The sequence below is a fragment of the Cuculus canorus genome, chromosome 2 (genome assembly GCF_017976375.1).
Source record: "Cuculus canorus isolate bCucCan1 chromosome 2, bCucCan1.pri, whole genome shotgun sequence".
Classification (NCBI taxonomy): domain Eukaryota; kingdom Metazoa; phylum Chordata; class Aves; order Cuculiformes; family Cuculidae; genus Cuculus; species Cuculus canorus.
In genome coordinates this window covers 143,295,006-143,317,414 of record NC_071402.1, presented here as the reverse complement: position 1 = coordinate 143,317,414, position 22,409 = coordinate 143,295,006, and the positions used below count along the sequence as shown (strand labels likewise).

Sequence of the window (22,409 nt, the reverse complement as noted above, 5' to 3'; positions counted from 1 at the left end):
GAGGTTCTGCTGAACCATAACCACTCTGGATTTAGAAGCCACCACTGTGCCTTTCTGCATATGCTTCTGTGCATGGATATGTACACATACAGAGCTACTCGCTCTTCTCGCTACATTACTGTGTATCCCTCCAAACTGTCTGGGCAAGATCACAGGGGTCTCTGCCCGTACAGAACCATAAACTCAGAGTGTATCGGCTTAATGGACATGAATGAAAATGTGGTTGGGAACAACCACCATGGATTTTCCAAAGGCATGAATGACAATGAAAAAGTTAAGTTTAATTTTTGGAGAAGAAAACTTTGAAAATCGCAACATTGAGAATTGTGCAGTATTCACTGGACTGCCAGGCCCAAAGGGTAACATCAGCAGTGCACAGTCCATCTGGCTGTCAGTTCCTAGCAGCATTCCCAGGCTTTTTATTAACAGCCTAACTGACAGGACAGAGCCCACTCTCAGCAAATTCATGGAAGACATCAAGTTAGGTGAGAGCATTTGACACATTGAAGCGGGGGGGGGGGGGACACTATTTGGGGGGACAAACAGCCTAACAGAATCTTCATTAATTTCAGCCCTGAGGAATACAAGGTCTTCCACATGGGATGGAATATGGACCGGGTACTGATGGGTGGGGGAACAGCTGAGGTGAAAAGGACTGGAGGTTCTGATGTACAGTGCATGAGTCCACAGCACACGCGGGCAGCAATGAAGGCTGACAGCTGATTGGGCTGTATCGGCAGGAGCATAGCCCATAGATCGAGGACAGTGATGCTTCAGCTGTGCTCATTACATCACACTGGTGGTGCAGTGTACACCACTGTGTCACAGTTTAGCCCTTCTCCCAGCTTGGTCAGCAGCTAAACACAAGCAGTTGTGATCCCAATCATCACCCAACAGGAAAATGGGAGAGGGAAATGAAAAAGAGACACCCATGGGCTGGAAATTAAAACTAAACCAGCTTTAATTAAACAATAACAATTAAAAGGAAACGGTACTAATAAGAAAATAATAAAATATATACAAAATACAAAATTGACACACACACCCCTCTCCAATGACTATATGTCACCACTGATGCTGCAGAGCAGGCATGGAGAAAGGTCCCAGACTGGACTCAGTGGCAGGTGGAAGTTGGACTCAGGAACCGGATTCAGGAATATGCGGATCCAGGGGCAGAGAGACAAACAGAGTATTTACTGGATACCAGTCATCAAAGAAGAAGGCTGACCCTCATGAACCCTCACTTTTATGCCAAGTATGATGTGTATGGAATAGAATATCCATATCTGTTGGTCAGTATTAAGTCACCTGTCCAGCCTGCTGCCTATTTCCCCCTCCAGCAAGTACACTCCTCTTTCGCCCCTTTGACTTAGGGCATTTCCCTCAAGGATGGCCTTGGTTTCCATAGAATTAAGTATAAACTATGGCTTTTCTACATACCAATGTCCTGTTACTTTGGTGATAATCATAAATTTTAAGTGTTCTCATTTCTAGAGCAGACACTGTCTGAAAAACATGTAGTTAACTTTCAGAAAATCAAGTTATTTAGATGAACCTTATCTGAAAAGGCAGAAAATTTTTGACAAGAAGCCACTGAAGGTCATAACATCGAGACCTCTTTCAAAAAGATTCTCATATTTATACACATTTGATTCATAAAAAGAATACTATATTAAGAGTACATGTTAAGAGATGAAAAACAAAGTTCCCTTCACTGTGTTTTAGAAAAAGCCTTTATTTTCTCAGTGGAGTAAAATAAGGGCTGGTGTTAGGATAAGAAAAATTTAAACCTGGAGAGTGGATAAAGAACAAAAAATTAAAATAAGACAAAGATACTCTTGAGGTTTTCCTTTTTAACCATTTTTACATTCTGGTTTGTTTCAGCTTTCATAAAAACTGGTTAATAACAAAAAACAGTTGCTTTATTGGATGCCTTGCAACTGGTAAATTTTTCATATTTTTGCAGACATAAGGAAAAAATAAAGTTTAATTTTTGGAGAAAAAATTCCCTTTAAAATTGCAATGTCAAGAAGTTTTTCAATAAGATTCCCATATTTATACCCATTTGATAATATTCAAAAAAAGAATAACACGTTAGTAACAAAAATGGTGCTAATACTATGTTGGTTTACAGGTGTACTTCCATCATTTAGAGATGCGATCCTACTGTTTTCATCAAGACTTCAAGACAGTTTAGTAAATTCAATGTGCAATGAACATACAAATTTAGGGAATGAAAACGTATATTTATTAACCTACCTACTTCCAGTTTAAAATATTGAAAAATGAAGGTAAAAAATATTGAAAGTAACAAGTCAAACAATTCACTGGAATTAATACAGTTAGTGCAATGGCACAAGAACATGGTGTGCATTTTCCTGAGTAGACACAGAAGAGTACATTCAGTATCACCAGATGTTCTACCATGTCTGCAATGACACATTCTGAGATACGACAAAGGGTTCAGATACGCAATTCCTCAGAGAGAAGACTCCTATAGCCAGCTCCCCTTTTCTGCACTTTCATCCACCACATTTTCTTTCTCCACTGTTCCATTTGTGTCATTTGTTTCTTCTAAAACAACTACTAAACTTGACAGAGTTGTGTGAGGATCAAGCAGTTTCACAAGAGGGATGTCCACCTTTCTCTCTTGAAAGACACGGTTCTGAATCGTCATAGCTAGCATAGAGTCTATGCCCAACGAGGAAAGTGATGTATTCATGGTTAGTTCATCTGAGCTCTTTCCGGTGAGGTCACCCACCAGGGAGGTGATATAGTCTTCAGATTTCATTAAGGCAGTACCCGGTGGTTGAATTTGAGTTTTCTCAAAGATTTCAAGATTGTTCCTAAATTCTTCTGTCATAAGTGATATGAAGCGACTTTTCAGTGATGCAATCCGAGAAAAAAGATGATTAAATAAAGCATGAAAGTTTAACTTGGCAACAGCTTGTTGTGGGTTATTCACAATTAAGCTTTTCCTGAGATACTCATGAATTTCATGCACTTGCAGAATGTCTATGCCCTTGGACCCCAGAAGGTTCTGAATATGGTTTTGATTGAGCAGTACACCGAGGTTCAAAGCACCCCAGTTAATGGATTGGCCTGCGAGCCCACAGTTCCTCCTGTAGTGGCAGAAGACATCCAAGAAAGAGTTTGCAGCTGCATAGTTTGCCTGGGTGGCATTTCCCAGAAAGGAAGTAACAGAGGAGTAGCACACAAAGTAGTCAAGCTCCTGGCCTCTGGTAGCCCAATGAAGATTTAGGGTCCCTGCCACTTTGGGGCTCAGCACTTTCTGAAAGTCAGCCAACTTCAGAACTTCAAGATGGCCATCGTGTAAAACAACAGCACTTTGAAACACACCTTTGATTGGACTCCCTGCAAAGACGTTTGCAATGGACTGGAAAGCTTTCTCAACTTTGCTAGTCGAGGTAACATCACACTGCACAAACACTACTTTACTCCCTTTGTACTGCTGCTGCAAAGCCTTCATCTCCTCTTGCTTCTCAGTGCTTGGATTTTTCCTGGAGAGTATCGCAACACACCCTCCTCCATTCTCGGCTATGAATTTCACCGTTTCAAAGCCAAGTCCAGTGAGCCCCCCCACTACTATGTAAACAGCATTGTGCTTAAACAGCTTCTTCTGAGATTCATACAACGGGATATCTGAAAGCACGGTCATGTCCTTCTGCCTTCTTAGTACAGCAAGGGGGACAGACTTGCAGGCAAAATAGGACATCACAGAGTTTGTTCTTTCGAAGTTCTCAGCCTGCTGAAAAGCAGAACCTGACAGATGTCTAAATCGTTTCACATCCATGGAATTGATCCACACATGCACAGTCTTTTGCAGTTCTGTTAGAGATGCTTTCTGGAAAATGCTGGTAAGCGTAAGGACATGAAAGCTGATACTTTCATGATCAATTGCACTGATGTTCTGGATACTTTCAGACAGTTGAGTGCCACACACTATCACCACATCTTTCAGAAAGTACATGTGGGCCAGATCCTCCTGAGACAGTCTGTTTACTGGAGGAAGAACAACAAGGGCATGGCACAAGTCTAAACACTGGAACTGATCAGAAGTGGGCCTTGCAAGTACTGTTCTCCAACCCATCTCTTCAGCAGCCGCAGAAAGGACATGGCACAAAACTGATAATGGCTCCATAGAAATAATGCCCAATGTTCTGCCATGTTTCCCCTTGGGCAACCTCTGACTGAAGATTTCCCATGCAAGGATAAAGTACGACACACAAGGGACATTCTGAAAGCAGGGGAATTTCTTTACATTGAAACAAACTCTTGCTGGAATCCGAACTTGGGATGACGCAGCAGCTGGATAACATGAAGCCACGTGATCCCCTACTTTAACTTTCTTCACATCACTGCCTGTTGCTGTTACTGTGCCACTGAAATCAAGAGCTAAAAGCCCATGTTTGTCTACTGCTTGTGAATTCCAATACAGTGTTTTCCCAAAGTTACGACTGGAAACACTAATGGGAAAATAGTCTTCTGAGTGGAGACATATTTTATCCACTTGAATTTCAACACTCTGTTTTTCAAGTTGAGTAGCAGTGCTGGTGGATAATTCAGCAGACAAGTCTCTTGCTGCGTATGGATCAGAAGTATACAAAGAGAACGTTTCTGACTTCTGGAGAGATCTCACCGATTGGCTGTATGTGGCATCTGCAAAAGGTGTGCGTCTGATTTCAGCCATGTATGTTCTTCCCTGGCTGATGCAAACTTCTGGATAGTCCACGCCTTTGGTTTTGACAAGAACATCTGCTAGCACCGAGATGTCCAGGGAACTGGAAGAGCTGAGGTCAATCATCTGAAATGTGATTTCTGGAAATTCAACGACACAAGTTCTGGTCATGCCATACAATGCAAACCCACAGTTAATGTGGTCTACATCTCTTTCTGTTGTCCTGTAGGTGATCACTCTGACTGAACAGCGGGACATTTTCTCTCTTAACGCCACAACAACTTGGCGATAGGCTTCACAACACTTTGCCAATTGGTCTACAGCTTTGCTTGGGAAATCTTCATTTAACTTTTGAATTCCCCAAAGGAACAGAATTTCATCATAATTATCAACCTCTGCTCTCATTTTATTCTGTGTGTGGCTTTCTGAGAGGGCCTCCCAGTCTTCATACATAACATATTTTGAATCAGGATGCAAATATTTTTTGAGCTGCCCAGCTATCCCAAATTTGTCAGCAAACACTAGGACTCTGGGCATAGTCTCCCAATGTCCACCTGTCTGTGAAAGAGAGACTTCTTTCCATTTGTTTTCAAACATGAACTCATTGTCTCTGGAGGATGCTCGCTTCACGAAAGTGATGGCAACACGCTTGAGTTCAGCCAAAACGGAGCCGTATTTGTCCATAAAGCAACCACAGACCTCTAGGCAGTCCCCAATGGATTTGCTTGTTCTCATATATATCATCATTTCTTCCTCCAGCGGTCGGAGCACCACCAGGCTGCCCATCCCTGAAGGAAAGCCTGCTTTGGACTGGAACGTCCTTGAGGTCAGGACAGCAGTCATCTGCAGAAAACAGTCAAGCAGCACTGGATGGATACAGTAGTTGTGCATTTCTCCAACAGTCTCCTTGCTCACCTTTATCCTTGTTATGGCTTCCTTTAGTTCCTGGCAATAATGCACATCCCCCAGCTGCCTGAATATGGAGCCGTACTGAAAGCCAACCACAGACAGTGCTTCATAAACCTCCTCCCTTCTAACCACTGACGTGCACCTTTGATAGATGTCTTGGAAGGCGATGGTGCTTTCTTCCACCACAGCTTCAGGCCCCTTTATAACTTGGCCTGCAGCATAAACTGCATCGGAGGAAGAGAGTATCTCAAAGGCTGTCACCGCTTTTTGTGGACTCAGCTTGATACTCAGGACTTGGGAACTCTGTGTGAGAACACACGGTGCAGAAAAACTGATACTTATCTGGCAAGTACTCAGAGGCACTCTAGGTCTTGAGCTGTTCATCACAGAGGCCAGGCCTAGCTCCGCATAAAAAGCACCAGGGACTAAAGCCACACCATTGTTCATGTGCTCATATAAGTACGGTGTTGTGTCCCGAGACAGCAAGCAGCCAAACTCTGTGTTGCCACTGCCTACACCATAAATCAAAGGATGACTGGAGCTGATGCCTCTTTGGTTTGCTTGTTGATGGATATCCAGACAGGTCATGAGTTTCTTGCGATCAAACTGATACCGTGGAATGGCCACTGGAACACTTTGATAGCCATGATAGAAGTGCTGCCAGCTGGGATTATATCCCAGTTCAAACAGATTTCCTACCAGGGTTAAGAGTGTCTGATACTCTGCATCTGTTTGCAAAGAAGAGAATACCTTTGTGCCTTTCCCTAGGGTTTCCTTTATGTTTCTCTGCAATGCTCGGTGAGGGCTTATTTCCACAAACACAACATTTTCCCTGTCTCGAGCTGCACTTTTGATGGCCTGAGCAAAAGCAACAGGCTCACGAGTATGGCGGGCCCAGAACCTGCCCTGAGCAAAGTCATTTTCAGAAGCAGCCACCCCAGTCAGGGTTGAAATCACTTCCATTTCCCCCTTCTGTTTTCCTAAAGGCTCCACGCTCTCCTCCAGCTCCCCAAGTATCATATCCATGCTGGGGCTGTGGTACGCAGCTGGCACATTTAAAACATGAAGAAAGATGTTTCTCTGGCTGAAAGCTTGAGCTAAATCTTTCTGGACAGCATCCACAGACTCTGAATTCCCAGACAAGGTGCAGGAAACTGGGCTGTTGAAAACTGCAATGCACACCTTTCCCGCGTAGACATGCAGACGCTCAGCAATCTCTTCAACAGGGATATTTCCAACCACCAACATTCTGCCGCTGGCAGTCTTTGCCTGCAGCCGGCTCCGGTGATAAATCACTTTGACTGCATCTGCCAATGAAAGGTACCCAGCAAAATGGGCAGCAGCAACTTCCCCTACCGAGTGGCCAACAGCAGCGACTGGCTTAATGCCCCAGTATTTCAGAAGGGAAGCTAAGGCAACTTGCAAGGTAAAAAGCAAGGGCTGGGAAAGCTCTGGATTCAACAGATCCTTTGGGCTATGACCTCCTGCTGGCAGGAGGCTGATGGGAGCGTGTTTCTGAAAAAGTGCTTCTATTTCCTTACACTTGTCTCTGAACACCGGCTCTGAGCTCAGCAGTGCCGCGCTGAACTCCTTCAGCGTTACACCGTTGCCACAGAACACAAACACCAGCTGTGGTTCCACCTTTGACATGGCAAGTTCAGCGCTCGCTGCTAACATAACCTCTTGCTGCAAGTGTCGGAGAGAATTTGTGACAAATGCTTTTCGGTACCTGTAGTTGGCATGGCTTCTTCTGCAGGCAGAAGTATAGGCCAGGCTTGGGAGAGTTACATCATTTCTTTTGCTCAGCTGCTCAGCTGTGTCAGCCATTGTCATCTGAAGGGACTTCCTTGATGCTGCTGACAGCAGAACTAATTCAAGGGGCCTCTTAAAGGCAGGAAGGCTCTCTAGCTGCTTAACCTGCCTGACTACAACGTGGGCATTGGTTCCTCCAAATCCAAAGCAGTTGATGCCAGCTACTCTTCCATACTCCCTGGATTCTTCCCAGGGCTCTACGGTTGTGGGAATCGCAAGGTTTAATTTCTCTGTATCGATGCTGCTCATCTCCTTTGAGTAATGCAAGGTTGGAACAATCTTTCCATGATGCATCATCAGAAGCACTTTGATTAACCCTGCTGCTCCAGCAGCTGATTCCGTGTGGCCAATATTCCCTTTCACTGAACCAATTTTCAGAGTGGAAACTTGTGAAGACCTGTTTTTACAAATGACGCTACCCAGGCTTTCCGCTTCAGTAGGATCTCCAGCGGCAGTTCCTGTACCATGTGCTTCAACATACTGCACAACTGAGGGATCAACACGAGTCTCATAAATGCTGCGCAGCAACTTTTCCTGCTCTGTTTGAGATGGTCTTGTGATTGGAGTCATGGACCTACCATTCTGATTTACTGCACTGATGTTTATCACACCCCAGATTTTGCTGTAGTCTTCCTTTGCCTGTTTCATAAAGAGGTGAAATCATCTGTAATATTCTCATGCTTTCTCTGGATAGCAGACAACAAAACCAAACCACAGAACCAAGAACAGACAGACTATAATACTAACTTTTAAATGCATCATCGCTTCCCCCATGGCAGGGGAAGTGCATAGGTATTTAATGCTTAATAAGTGCTTCATTAATCTTAAGCTTGAATTGGAAAATCTTTTCTGGAGGAATTATTAGAACTGGAGAATGAAAACTCAGGGAAGCAACCAGTCTTATTTTAGGCTGCTTCACAAGCAAACTTACCTTTTTCAGCGGTTTGAGGAAAACAACACCACAGCCTTCTCCCCTTCCATAGCCATCAGCCTTTTTGGAGAAGGGTTTACTTATTCCCTCTGGAGAGATCATTTTTGCTTTACTGAGAGATACAAAGGTGCGGGGATCTATGATGCAGTTGACTCCACCGCAGATTGCTGTCTCACAGTCTCCTGGAGTTAAATAGAAACAGACTCATGCTTAGGTGTCCAGGATGACAGACAGAAACAGTAGCAATGCAGATCTGGTTCCAGCAGCTCTTCAGTCCCATTACCTGATTTAATTGCTCGTAAAGCGTAGTGCAGAGCAAAAAGAAAAGATGAACATGCAGTGTCAATAGCCAGCGATGGTCCAGTCAGATTAAATGTGAATGAGACCCTGTTAGCAGCAATGCTCATTGCTGTTCCCGTGCCATCATAATGATTTATTTCACTCACTGCTCTGCTTGTTACGATTTCATAGTCTCGATTCATAAGACCTGTAAAAATATCAAGTACGTTTCACATTAATCCAAGCAAACAAAAGGTCTGACCTGCCAGTGTGTTTTGGGTTTCTGTTTTCATAGTAAACTACATGGCATCAGTGTTCCTACTCTGAAACTTGACTTCAACATAAGACGAAGGCAAAACTGCCAGTAATTCTCCTAGCCCCAATGTACACAAACATGCCCAACCCTTGAAATTTCTACATGCACAGTACCTCATGGGCCTTTTTTGATGGCTTAGCAACTTGTACAATGCAGCTAAGCTCTGTGTAACCTGCTTAGACCCCAGCATCTCAGTTTGAAAGAGGCAGGTTTGGTTTTGCTCTGGGAATATATATATTCAGAAGTTACAATGAGGACAGCTGAGATATAAATGTACAGGACATCAACTTCAGTTCCTCAGATGTACCAAGTTAAAGGTCACAGCATAAGCTACATCCAATGTAGTTTTTTATTTATCTTTGTTTGCTTACTGTAATCCGGTATGTAAGACAAGAATAGAAAGAATGTGTCCTGTTTCTGAGAACACACATGCTTGAAATACAGTGGATCCCCAAGTCCACAGGCAAGCGTGGAAAATGCCATACCTCTAGTGAGAAAGGAGGAATAGTCTCCTCTGTGAAAGAGCATGTTTCTGAATAAAAGTTAATCTAAGTTGCATCAGCCTAAATATTGCAGCAAAAGCCCCTTAAAAGAGATAGATTACACCAGCAAAAATGTGCTGCTATTCTAGCTCCTTGATGTTGTTAACCACAATACTTTGATCTTTGCTGTTCAGCCAGTTCTTTACCTGGTGCACTGTGAACCTGGTCATCTCACAGTTGGATTTGTCCAGAAGGATGCTCTGAGGGACAGTATCAAAAGCCTTACCAAAATCAAGAAAAAACTCATCCACCGCCTTCCCTTCATCCACTAGGCAGGTGACCTTCTTGTAGAAGGACATCAGAATAAACAGAACTTTCCCATTGTGAACCCATGCTGATTGTGCCTGACAATTGCATTGTCCTATAAATGTCTTACAACAGCATCCAGTATAGTCTTCTACACAACTTTTCCAAATGCTGAATAAGCAGTTGAGCAAGTGCACCTCGGTGGCATATTGGTATCAACACGAGGATTTCTACTGTTTCAAAAGGTTCGTGAGCTCCACAACACCTTAACCAATACTATACAGGATACTGGAAAACAGGATACTACAAAAAAGTGAAGGCCTAGTCTGGGAATATCATTCCTGGGAAGGAAAGGGTTGGACAGGCTGTTTGTTTCCTGCTTCAACTTCAATGTCTCAAGACACAGGAGCACCTAGAATAGATACATGAATCATATGATGAGCTTCTCAAGTAGCCTAGTAATCCTTAGCAAAAATAACCAGCAGTGTGATAGCACAGTAGCCTTCCATCTCCTGTATTACATCCATAGGTAAAGTTTACAGAGGAGTGCTCCAATCTTCATGAGATTCAAACAAACTTTCTTCACCATGAAATTTTCATCTTACCAATAAAAACACCTGTTTTGGTGCCACTGACAGCTTCTACAGGAACTCCTGCATCCTCCAGGGCTTTGTATGTGCATTCTATCAATAACTTCTGTTGCGGATCCATGCGTTCAGCTTCCATATTATTAATTCCAAACAGGTGGTTGTCAAATGAATTAAATCTAAAATACACAGACCAAAAACTTGTACAATGTATACACAATATGCATTTACTTCTAGACTCAAAGCACACATATTTTGAAATGTCACGAAAAGCAGAGCAGTAACTGCTGGTTGGGCCACAGTTCCCTCTAGTGAAATTCAGAAGAAAATATTTATAGGCCAAGGATGTTTTCTGCCCCCGCTCCCCCAAAATACTTACTTTTATCAGTGATTCTGCATTTCAGAGTTATGAGCCCACTCCTAGAAATTTTTGTTGATGATTATTCCACTAGTACCAACAGGACTCCTCAAGTTATAAAAATTTGCAGAATGAAACTCCCTCTGCTGTAATGTGGTCTTAGCCAATAGATTTTAAAGAATTATTGTCTTCTAAATGGTTTTTAGGCAATACGGGCCACTGGCTTTACAAATTAAATCAAATAAGTGGAGGATCAGCTCAGATGGTTCCAAGAGATACCCATACTTCTCTAGGAATAAATTCAAAATATTTTATGTGTGTCTTTAAAGAGTTTTCAAAGTAAGCCCACATTTACACACAAGACCAAGCCCATTCTTAGTCTTGTGTCCCAAGATCAGATTTATATGCTATTATTTCTTGGTTCCAGTGGGGAATTCAGTATTTAACATGGGACAAATCATTGAACCTCTGAAGTATTATTCTCAAGAGGCAGTAAGATTGCTTTTGTGCATGTGAACTTCTTGTTTGAACAAAGGTCTTCAGCTTAAGAATTTAAGGTGAATGTGGATTTAAAATAAAAGACGCTTATGTTGATGATCTTACTCTAATTTGCTATTTTCACATTAGCCATAGCCCTCATATGGCTGTACCCTTATCTCTGGAATAATTTGATAGAATAAAGGTTTCTTTTTTAAGACATGAAAGTATGAGCCAAGGGAAAAGCAAGATTATTATGAAATTATGAATAATTTGGGTTTACAAGTAAGCATAACGTTCAAATTAGGAAGGAGATGCCCTTCACGACTACCTCACAAGACCAGACTTTCCTACTTTGTCTCTAAATTGTCACACTTGCATGTGCATTAGAGCTACTTGTCCCCACAAGCACAGGATTTGGTCCTGAGGTCCAGCAGAGCTGGAGGAGACTTGCCAGGCAGTTCTTACAAATCAGAGTCCATACTCAGCTCTCTTCCTCCACAGCCCACAGTACTACAGAAGGTACGAATTATTTGGTTGGCTGCAGCCCACCTCAGATCCAGTACATGCCCCCGCACGCATCATCGCATGTGTACTTCTGTAGACCCAAAATGCAGACGCCCCTGTCACATGACAGGTGACATCTCAGCCCATGGTGGATATGTACAAACATGTTTGATTATGCAGTCAAAGGTCCGGCTCCCAGGTCCCACCTATAAGCTCTCCCTGGGCCTTGCACCCTCGGAAAGGTGGATGCATTAGTCTAAGTACAAAACAAATCAGTGGCACAGCAGAGGAACAGACTCACTCATCAACAAGAGCAGCTCGCGTTGTACATATTTTTCCTGGCTTGTTATCATCTGGATCATACCACTCTTTGATATTAAATCTCTCAGGGGGGATTTCTACTGTGCAGTTTTTGCCTTCCTCCAGGACTTTCCAGAAGTTGTCAATTCCATCACCTGTTGTACAAAGGTTTTAGAGTAGATTAGCTTATATTCTCCCTCTCTCCATGCAGACTCTGAAATGCACACTCAGTAACAAGCAACTCCTAGGTATAAATCTAGGTTGCTCAAGCAGAATCTCCAGAGAAAGGAATGATGTTTCTCTGGTGAGAGGCAAACGGGAAGGCATAGCTGATCCCTTCACTGCTTGCATAAGAGCAAATGAGCCCCGCAAAATCCTTAACCTTAAGCTGTCCCCATTTCACAGAATCACAGAATGGCTGCAGTTGGAATGGACCTCTGGAGATCACCTAGCCTAGTCCCCTGCTAAAGCAGGTTCACCTACAGCTGGGCTGCACAGGAACTCATGCAGACGGGTTTTGGATACCTCCAGAGAAGACGACTCCACAACCTCCCCAGGCAGCCTGTTCCAGTGCTCCACTACCCTCAAAGTAAAGAAGTTTCTCCTCATGTTCACATGGAACTGTCTGTGTTCCAGTTCGTACCCGTTACCCCTTGTCCTGTCGCTGTGGACCATTGAAAATTGTCTGGCCCAATCCTCTTGACATCTGCCCTTTAGATATTTATAAGCTTTGATAAGATCCACTCTCAGGCTCCTCTTTTCCATGCTAAACACACACACAGAGCTCATTCAGCCTTCCCTCGTAAGAGATGCTCCAGTCCCCTAGTCATCTTTGTGGCCCTCCACTGGACTCTCTCCAGTAGTTCCCTGTCTTTCTGGAGCTGGGGAGCCCAGGACTGGATGCAGTAATCCAGATGCAGTATCACCAGGGCAGAGTAGAGGGGGCGGATAACCTCCCTTGACCTGCTGGCCACACTGTCCTGAATGCACCCTTGGACACCATTTGCATTCTTGGCCACGAGGGCACATTGCTGCCTCATGGATAGCTGCTTGTCCACCAGGTCTCCCAGGTCCTTCTCCACAGAGCTGCTTTCCAGCAGGTCAGTCCCTAACCTGTACTGGTGCATGGGGTTATTCCTCCCTAGGTGCAGGTGTCTGTGATTTTCTATGCTGAACTTCATTAGGTTCCTCTCTGCCCAGCTCTCTAGCTGGAGAGTGGCTTAGCAATAACATCTGCCAGCTCTCTCTGAGCACTCAGCTTTCCATCTTGTACTAGAGGAAGTATTTGACTTGAGATAGAGGTGTCTCTAGTTCTGCCCTCTCCTAGGACCTTTCAAATTGAATAGCATAAAAAAAGCAAGAGGCTTTCTTTTTAGTAAGACCCAGTCTATTTATTTTATAAGAAGAGCTGGTAATACTGAGAAGCCCCGTCCATATGGATGCATAGTCCTGCAACAATGAACAGGCATCTGGGCAGTGCGCATACAGAAAGCTCAAATCATCCCAGATGCATCCAGTTACTTTTTATGAATTTCACGTGTGCAGCTCAATGCCCAGCCCACAGCCAGCACTGCAGGTCTGTCACGCACATATCTGAACTGCTTACTTTCCACAGCAGCGTGACCCTTTAAAAAGATCCTACAAGTAGCAAAGCAATGGATATGTTGTCTTCCTCCATCTCAACATTAATGAGTGATCAGCATGTTCACTCAGCAGTCTGCTTTGCTTTTACCCAAATCTTACCTCCAGGAAAATTGCATCCTATTCCCACAATGGCAACTTCATCTGCAGTCTCGATCTCCATCTCCTGGGCTTCAAAATACAGGTATTAATGCCAGCCAGGTCAAACAATAATCCATTTATCATTAAATAAATATTAGGTGAACTTCCTACTAACACATATAATTGTTCAAAGCTTGATTAATCTTGAATAATCTGTTCTTGGTTGTCAAGAGAAATGACACTCCCCATAGATGACCAGAGCTGCGTGATACTTTTCTTCTTGTCTCTACTTTCGGAGGAAAATCCCTGACTAATTCCACAGACACATCATTCATAGACACTTCCTTTTTACAGTTCTGTATCTGCTACTCCTGTCTTTAGCTGTTCTGCTCTTGAACATCTCCCCAGATCAGTCCTGCTTCACTTCTTGTGTACACAGGTGAATTGTGCACTAATGAAGGCACACTTTCAGCTCTATCATATCTATCCTATTCATATAAAGCAGATCTCCCAAAGAGACTGCGCAAATTACCACTTAAAATCAGCCCACCTAAGCAGGCAACAGACAAGCAAGTAGCTGACGGAACAAAAGCTCTGTCTCCCACATCCTGGGAAACTGTCAGTTCAGAGCTCTGCTTTGCTGGATGCCAAGGCAGCTTGGCTTTTGACTAAATCAGCTCCCTCTGTAGTCAGAGGTTAACTCCCAGAAACCACGCTCAAAGCCACTAGCAGCCACAAGATCGCTCTCTTCCTGACAATGCGCACTCCTCCAGTAGCCCCACTACAGCCATGTGAATAACTGGGCTGTCACCTCATTTGCAGCTTCACAGGGAAATCATTCTGTTGTGAAGTAACTCAAAATAAAAGGTGATTTGTTTCAACAAAACAGATGGCAAATTAAAAAAAATGCTTGGGATGAAGTTAAATACCTCGGTATAGAATTTAAAGCTGTTTTTTTCCTTTAATTCTGGGAAGCAGTTCCCAAAAAGCCTTTCTCAGTAACTGACTGACAGCAGAGAAGCAGAGATGAGGCTGTTTTACAGTCTCAAATGTCATTCAAAGTTACCATTTCTTAGAGGTTTGCTTTGAAATGTGAAATTAAAAACAGTAGCTCACATTTGCATTTTGAAAAATTCACTTCATGGTTCCATTAAGACAAAAGGCTACCAAGCAAAAATAAGAAGACCAGAATCTGGCTATTGGGAAGTAAATTCTATTTTACCAATAGTTTGCATTCTAAAATCCTGCAAAAATTGTTTGCATTTAGTTCTTTCAAAATTGTCTATCATTTCTATGTTTTTTCTATATCATATTTTAATTTCATTGCTAACCTAAAGCTGCAAAATAAAATATAGCTACTCTTGTCACAAAGGTACATTGTAATCATTATTCCTAAGTTAGGGCTTAAATAGCATATAATAGAAAAATGCAGACCTTCTGATTTTAACAAAAAATATGTCATGGGTATCTATTGAGTTATCCAGTCAGCTATGTGATTTCTTACCTTATATCATCCCAGCAGGGTGTACTAATAGGCTGAGTCTGTGGAAGTTGTTTATATAGGATTCTGTGAGGTTTCATATTCAGACACGCACCCTAAGATGTGGTGAAATGTTAACGCCTTTCAAAGGAAAAAAAGCAAATATGTCATGTGATTAGTCAGTGGCCCCGACTAAAGTTCAAAACTACTTCCCTGAAGCAGTAAATTCTTGATAAAATCAGGTTTTACACCAGGACAAGAGTAAAATCTTGTCTTATCTAATTCTTACGGCTGGCAAAACAATAACTTGGAGATAACCCTGCCATGAAATAGCCCATAAAATTTTATGATTGTAAGAATATGATTTAGTAGACTCTGTCTTTAAAATAACAACTGATGTTGTTTTCCTCTTAATATTAACAGATCTGAACTCGCTTATGAGGTCTCATATATTTGTTGGAGGCACCGTTTATGAAAACTAAGCACAAACTCCATAAACATAAAACCTGGATTTCATGTCTGATTCCACAGCTGTGCTCTTGTGTCGAGCCACAGCATTTAAATATGCAAGCATAGAAAGCCCTGTCAAAAGATAAATAGTCTTCTACAAGGCAAAACAACCAGCAGAATATCCAGAAGTAACTCAGAAGGGATCAAGTCCATAAAGGCTCTGCTAGATGCCTTTTTAACTCTTCCTCACCTGATTTCACCCCAAACATCCAAATCTATCTTTCTCCTCTTCTGACTTTGTAATGGAAACACAGCACTGGATGAGCCAGGACAGTTCATGTACGGTTACTATTTTTCCATGGTTGTGAGACCCAACTCTTTGAAAAAAAGACAACAAAAAAATCACTATACTGAGAAGAAACAGTTTATTCTGCCACTGAATAACTTTGTAACTTGTTCTGAAAAGCTCAAATTCTGCTCTCCATTTCATAGCTGTATATCTCAGAAATCAGTTTTCTATTTTCTGAGGTTATTGGAGTTATTTAATGATTTCTTTAACTCAATTAACCGAATTCCCTGATGTTCTTTCTAGGCTGACGCATAAGATGGCTAGTTTGAGGCTGACCTGAAGATCTCCATAATTCGTACGCATCTCAAGGGTGTTTTTTTCAGTGCTGGTACCATTAACACCCCCTGGCAGAGCAGAATGTGGGTTCATCAAGTGAACTAGGAATGCACCGTGTAATTCCATTACATTGTCACAATTACAATCTGAAAGCAACAAATGCTAAGCCTTATTTTGATGTATTGTCTAGGTATTAGAAAGAATATTTAAATGAATCCTGCACAACTGTGCCCATTAATTTCAATGCAAGTTAAAACAATCTGAACCCTAGTGACCCAAACACAATATGAACAATAGGAACACTAGTGCAGTACTCTCAAAGAAAGTGCTGTTAATGTCATTGATTCAAAACATAAGACTAGTTCACAGTTATCAAGCGTGTTGCCTGAGTATTGATGACTTGCACTACTCTCATCATGGCTGGAGAATACTCATAAACCCAAAATAAAGAAATGATTGCTCAATCCTTCTGAGAAATACCAGTAACAGAACTACAAACAAAGTATGGATGCACATGTTGCAATAATGGATTGAATCTATTACTTTTGACATAGGCAGCCTATTTATAACCAAATCATAAGAAGCTGGTTTGTCATCAAGTTTTGTATGTATCTAATCTAAGTTTAAAAGTTTGAAATGGAAACCAAAATTACGTGTTATATGGGAGGCACTACTTCTGCTTTGCTTCCCATGTCATTACAGTGCCCACTTCTGAAAAAATCTTTTTTTTTTCTTAACCAAATCTAGGTCTGATAATTCCAAAGAATAAATAAAGTATGTATGTGTATTTCCTCAGGTTTTCAAAACAACAATTACATCCTGGCAAGACTCAGGTATAGGAAAATAGCTGTTCATTTGTGTAGTTGTCATTATTTCAATCAAGTTTTCCCTGTCTTCTGGTGGGAAAACATACATGAGTGAAGTTCCTGTTGAACTGGATTTATTTCAGAGACTACACAGAGAAAAAGCAAAAAAGAAAGTTTTTTGAAAGGTTTTTAGATGCAGGTAGATATTAGGACAAAATTATTTGTGGATTCCCTGTTTCCATCAGGACACAAGAAAGATTACTATGCAAATCACTCAAAACTTTTTCTTCACTGAAGCAGTGCACTGACCAGCTAGGAGGTGGTGACACAAATATCTTATTCTGCATTACTGTGAAAACTTAATAAGAAAAGGCACTGGTTCTTGAGCAAAACACTTTTTAAAAAGTCACTTCACTAAAATAGCTTCATACATAATGATAATTAATGGATATTTATGTGTCATTGAACAAGGGAGCAGTATTTATGTTTTTCATTCTACATCTATGAAGCTTTCCAGTATATTATTTTTATCACTCTTGTTATAGCATTGATAATGACAAGCTCTGCTATGCCAGGAGCTATGCTAATACACAGGGAGGAAAAGGGGCTTATCAAAGAGAGTAATGTGTGTGACAACCCCTAGTTCTTTATATTAGGTTCCAGCACTCTGCACTAATGGAGCTAGTTAGGAAGAACAAAAGGAAGAATCATAGAATTATAGAATAGTTAGGGTTGGAAGAGACCTTAAAGATCACTTGTTCCAATCCCCCTGCCATGGGCAGGGACATGTCCCACTAGACCAGGCTGCCCAAGGCCCCATCCAACCTGGCCTTAAACACCTCCGGGGATGGGGCAGCCACAGCTTCCCTGGGCAACCCGTTCCAGTGCCTCACCATTCTCACAGTGAAGAAATTCCTCCTTATATCCAGTCTAAATCTGTCCCTCTCCAGTTTATACCCCTTGTCCCTAGTCCTACCATCTTCATGGCCCTTCACTGGATTCTCTACAGGACATCCATCTGTACTGGAAAGCCCAAAACTAGACACAGCACTCCAGGTGTGGCCTCACCAGTGCTGACTAGAGGGGAAGAATCATTCCCCTCGACCTGCTAGCAATACTTTGCCTAATGCAGCCCAGATACCATTTGGTATCAAGGCACACTGCTGGCTCGTGAATACGGTTAATCTCATTTAACCTGAGCTATCCAAACACTGTAGTCTATGCTAGCCACCTAGCTTACTGTTTTGGAGACAACAGACAAAAAGCCTGCAGTGGGAAAATCAGATCAATTTAGATAGTTAAGTTAGATAAATCTACTTTCACTGATGAATGCAGCAGAAGAATAATTTCCCTGTAACTAGTCTATTCTCTTTTATATGTGCAGAGATGCCACTAATTATTTTTCGCATACACTTAATGTGAGATCTGACACAAGCTGGTTATGTAACAAGAGTATGAGTTTTCTCTTCAGAATCACTACTTCTCGGAAAGAAACCCCACACCCTGTCAAAATCTGCAACTTTCTCTATTCTTGATTCATGACATTGCTTTCAGCTATTTCAAAACATTTCCCTGACAATTCTACTATTGAGTAATAGTATCTGGAATCAGCACTTAAACTGAGGTCCTTAACTGTTACTTTTTAAAGAAAGAGAACATAAGTGTGCCTAAATTAGTATACTTTAGAAAAAAAATAGTAAAACTAGCCTTGAACCATTGGGAAAAACTACATGTAGCCTTTACAGTAAATGCAAACATTTTTCTTAATATTCAAGAGCAGATAACTTATACTTTTTCCCAGTACTAAATTATAGAACAATTAAGATTTGTAACGCAAAAACAAGTTGGGTAAATTTATATCTAGCCTGTAATCAAAACAGTAGTAAGTATAGCATAAGTTCTCTGTTTGACAGTTGAAAAATTCTGTCCTAAGGCCTCAACTAACAGCTCAATCAACTCAAAAGTGTTTCTTTTAAGAAAGGCTGGTTTTCTTCCTGATTCCTATAGAATTGTTAACAGCCTTCAGACAAAGATCAGCTCCACCCTTTGCAGATTACTGTTAGAGGATTACCAACAGCAAACAAGCTTTCACAGAAATCGCATTTCTGGCATTTCATATGGGTATTACGCAAGTCGCAAGGCAACTATATAACTCTGTTTAAATATACGTATGTATTGCCGAAGGGAGTTTCTAACTGGCCAAATGCACAGGTTGCTTTACTGGTCTTGTAGGCAGCAATATTATATTTCACTATTTTAAGAAATTTCACATACATTCACACACAAGACACACACACCCACACAAACATACACCAGCTCATGAAGTGCAAAAGGCTAATGTTAGCCAACAGAGAGGCAACTAAAGTCAAAGAAATTACAATAACCCACTTGCAGGATCTCAGATACACCAACTTCACACATTCATATTTACAGTTAAAAAAAAAAAAGCAGTCAGTGAACATAAAACCAGACGTGTAGCTAAACACTCCACTGTAGTGATACAAAAAATGTCAGCAAATAAAACTCTCTAAGACTCATTCTGGAGTTTTAGAAAGCAAACATCCTTTATCAGGCCTGGGCAACATGCAGGAATGATCTCCATCAATTATGTGCAATGAGGCAAAGGCTAATTACAGAATATATTTCCCAGTTACACGCATATGTGTAAATCTTCCCTGAAATCTTATGTATATTCTATTACTTTCTAAGGTCTAATTTTAACGTTATGAAACTTTGCAACAGTCAAAACTCTTGCTAATTTGAAACTGGCTCCAGCTCTCTGCTTGACCTTGCCTTTCAGATTAGGTAAGATTCCAAACAGAGGTGATTATAGAAAAAGAGACATAGAGACGTGTTATAGGCTCCTAGCCTATAAAAATAAAATAAGATTCACCTCAGAATATTGCAGTTCAGGGTACACTTCCAGCATTTATTTATCATGCTTAACAGCGCTATTTCCAGCACATGGAACATATAGACAAACAACAGCCCAGAAGAAAGACTATTGGTGACACTACCGCTCACTTATGGGCTTGTCTCCCTGATTTCTTGCCTCTCTGCAAGCACAACTAAGTGCCATGTCAACAAAAGAGGTGGAAAATACAAGTTTTTATAGAATCACAGAATGGTTCTGGATGGAAAGGACCTCTGGAGATCACCTGCTCAATCAGGTACACCTAAAGTTAAAGCTAGCCAGCAAAGTTCTGTGAAAACAGGAAAGTTGAAATAACACACCAAAACACATTAGTAATGGGAGTTGAAAAAATTTTACTTACCTAAAAAAGGCATTACATTGTAGATACCTGCATGCAATGACCCTTTTATTTTCTATACTCCATGCTGAAATTCCACCAAAGATTATTTTTATTTTTGATTAAAAACATCTTCCAAGCATGTGTTCTCCTGCTGTCAAAAGGAAGACAACACAGATCAGATTCAAATAAAGATTTCAAGAGCTACCTTAGGATTTCAGTGAATGTTAGGAGCATCCACCTCCCAAGTCTTCAAGTGGACATAGCCAACACATAACAGTCTATCCCTCTTTCTGGATGTAGTCTTCCTTATAAATCCATAGTTCTCTTCAGCGAGCAAGGTCAAAATGACACTGGTCCCAAAGGTTTCGAGTTACCCTTCACTTCTCTCAGTAGGATCGGTGGAGGTCTACCAAAGAATCCACACCGTGCTGGGAATATATGGAAATTTCTACTGTGTAAGAAGAACAAAAGCAACAAACAAAGAAAATGGGAGTCCTGCAAACATCATGGTTCTAGAAAAGCAAATTATCCCTTTACTGACTCCACACCAGGCTAAGATGACCAACGGTGGCTCAGTCACCTCTTTCTTCCTGCAGGACCTCCCTGGCCCGAAGTGCAAGGCACGTTTACATTTTTCTGCCCCATACATAGAGAAGCTGTACGCAAATCGATAGAGGATACTGATCAGGTACAGTTAAAAAGCAATTCCTCCAAAAATTCCCAGTTCACTGTACTAGTTTTGGCAGGGATAGAGCTAAATCTCTTCACAGTAGCTTGTAAGGAGCTATGTTTTGGATTTGTGCTGAAAATACTGCTGATAACACACTAATTTTTTAGCTACTGCTGAGCAGTACTTACACAGCATCAAGGTGTTTTCTGCTTTGCACACCTCCCTGCCAATGAGCGGACTGGAGGCATACATAAAGCTGGGAGAGGACACAGCTGGAACAGCTGACCCCAGCTAACCAAAGGGATATCCCATATCATATGATGTCATGCTCAGCAATAAAACTGGGGGGGGTAGGTTGGCAGGGGAGCCACTGCTCAGGGACTGTCTGGCATCCATCTGTTGTTGGTGAGTAATTGCTTTCATTTGCATCACTGGTTTTTCTTGGGGTTTATTTTACTCTCTCTTTGTTGTTTTGTTGGGGTTTTTTTCTTTTCCTTTTTTAGCATCTTAGTAATTATCAAGCTGGTTTTGTCTCAATACACAAGTTGCGGTCTCACTTTCACCCTTCCAATTATCTCTCCATACCACTGGGAGAGTGGAATGAGCAACTGTCTGATGCTTAGTTGCCAGCCAGGGTTAAACTAAGACATTCACCCTGGAGAGAACACAAAAGAGAAGTGCTCACTGAAGTTTTTAAGGAAAGGCTAGTAGCCGTATCTTCTGAATTCTTCAGAAATGGTATAGGCACAGTTGCTCTGACCCTGTGGCAGAGGAATGAACTACTGATCAAAGTCCCATCTGATACTAACACGGTCTGACAGTGGTCAAACTCAACACTTTCAGGAGTGGACCACAATAAAGAAATATGTCTCTGATTTCCAGAGTGGGCAAGAGAACGGAAATGCCCCACCTGTGCCCACCATAATCTGAAACTGCAGAGTTCAATTCCTGCTGACATGGCAAATCTAGATAGTCATTTTTCTTTATGACTAGTAAGACCCTGACAGCCTGACAGTGACAGGGACCAGCATAGCCCAGGGGTCTGCCACAGACCATAATGTCTTTAGATAGAAGAAAGATGGGTAAGCGAAAGGCTGCATGCAGCCTTTAGATACAGAGCGAAGAGGAAGACCCGGGCTCTTCCCTGTTTGTAGGTGTAGCTCAGCATTGACCGTGACACTGGTGGTCAAAGCATCTCAGGAAAAAGATGATACCAATGTTCTTCTATAGAGTAAACTATATAAGATAAAAGAGCCTGTGGCTTCCCTAAGTGTCAAAAAGTCTCTGGCAATTTTCTCTCCCAACTCCATGGCGGGGCTTCTTCTGGGCCAAGCATGTTACAGATGTGACAGAGGCTGGACTGAAGACAAGGACTCTCTCTGCTGCATTCATAAAACACAAAGAAATTACATTATGCTGTCTTGAAGAGCTGGGTCTGT

At 41.8% G+C, this 22,409-nt stretch overlaps 1 protein-coding gene across 4 annotated transcripts; it reads right to left on the bottom strand.

Moving 5' to 3' along the window:
• Nucleotides 1–971: 971 nt before the first annotated feature.
• On the bottom strand, nt 972–20,747 carry LOC104066679 (uncharacterized). Of its 4 annotated transcripts, none has more exons than XM_054059960.1 (9): nt 20,322–20,747; nt 15,866–15,992; nt 15,190–15,306; nt 13,707–13,775; nt 11,965–12,118; nt 10,340–10,500; nt 8,635–8,838; nt 8,352–8,533; nt 972–8,059 (listed from the first exon to the last, which is right to left on the bottom strand). In XM_054059960.1, exons 4-9 carry the CDS (start codon nt 13,765–13,767, stop codon nt 2,495–2,497), a joined length of 6,327 nt encoding a protein of 2,108 aa, XP_053915935.1. In that variant the 5' UTR covers nt 13,768–13,775; nt 15,190–15,306; nt 15,866–15,992; nt 20,322–20,747; the 3' UTR covers nt 972–2,494. The 4 variants fall into 4 exon arrangements, with proteins under 4 accessions (XP_053915935.1, XP_053915937.1, XP_053915936.1 ...); XM_054059962.1 differs by having other exon boundaries at nt 13,707–13,770; XM_054059961.1 differs by lacking the exon at nt 15,866–15,992.
• Between the last annotated feature and the right edge of the window lie 1,662 nt (nt 20,748–22,409).

Excerpts from the sequence above, each read along its gene's own strand:
- LOC104066679 (XM_054059960.1), bottom strand. The coding sequence starts at position 13,767 with ATGGAGATCGAGACTGCAGATGAAGTTGCCATTGTGGGAATAGGATGC. Across the intron at positions 10,501-11,964 it reads CGAGCTGCTCTTGTTGATGA|ATTTAATTCATTTGACAACC; the intron begins GTGAGTCTGTTC and ends TGTGTATTTTAG. Across the intron at positions 8,534-8,634 it reads TTTACGAGCAATTAAATCAG|GAGACTGTGAGACAGCAATC; the intron begins GTAATGGGACTG and ends ATTTAACTCCAG.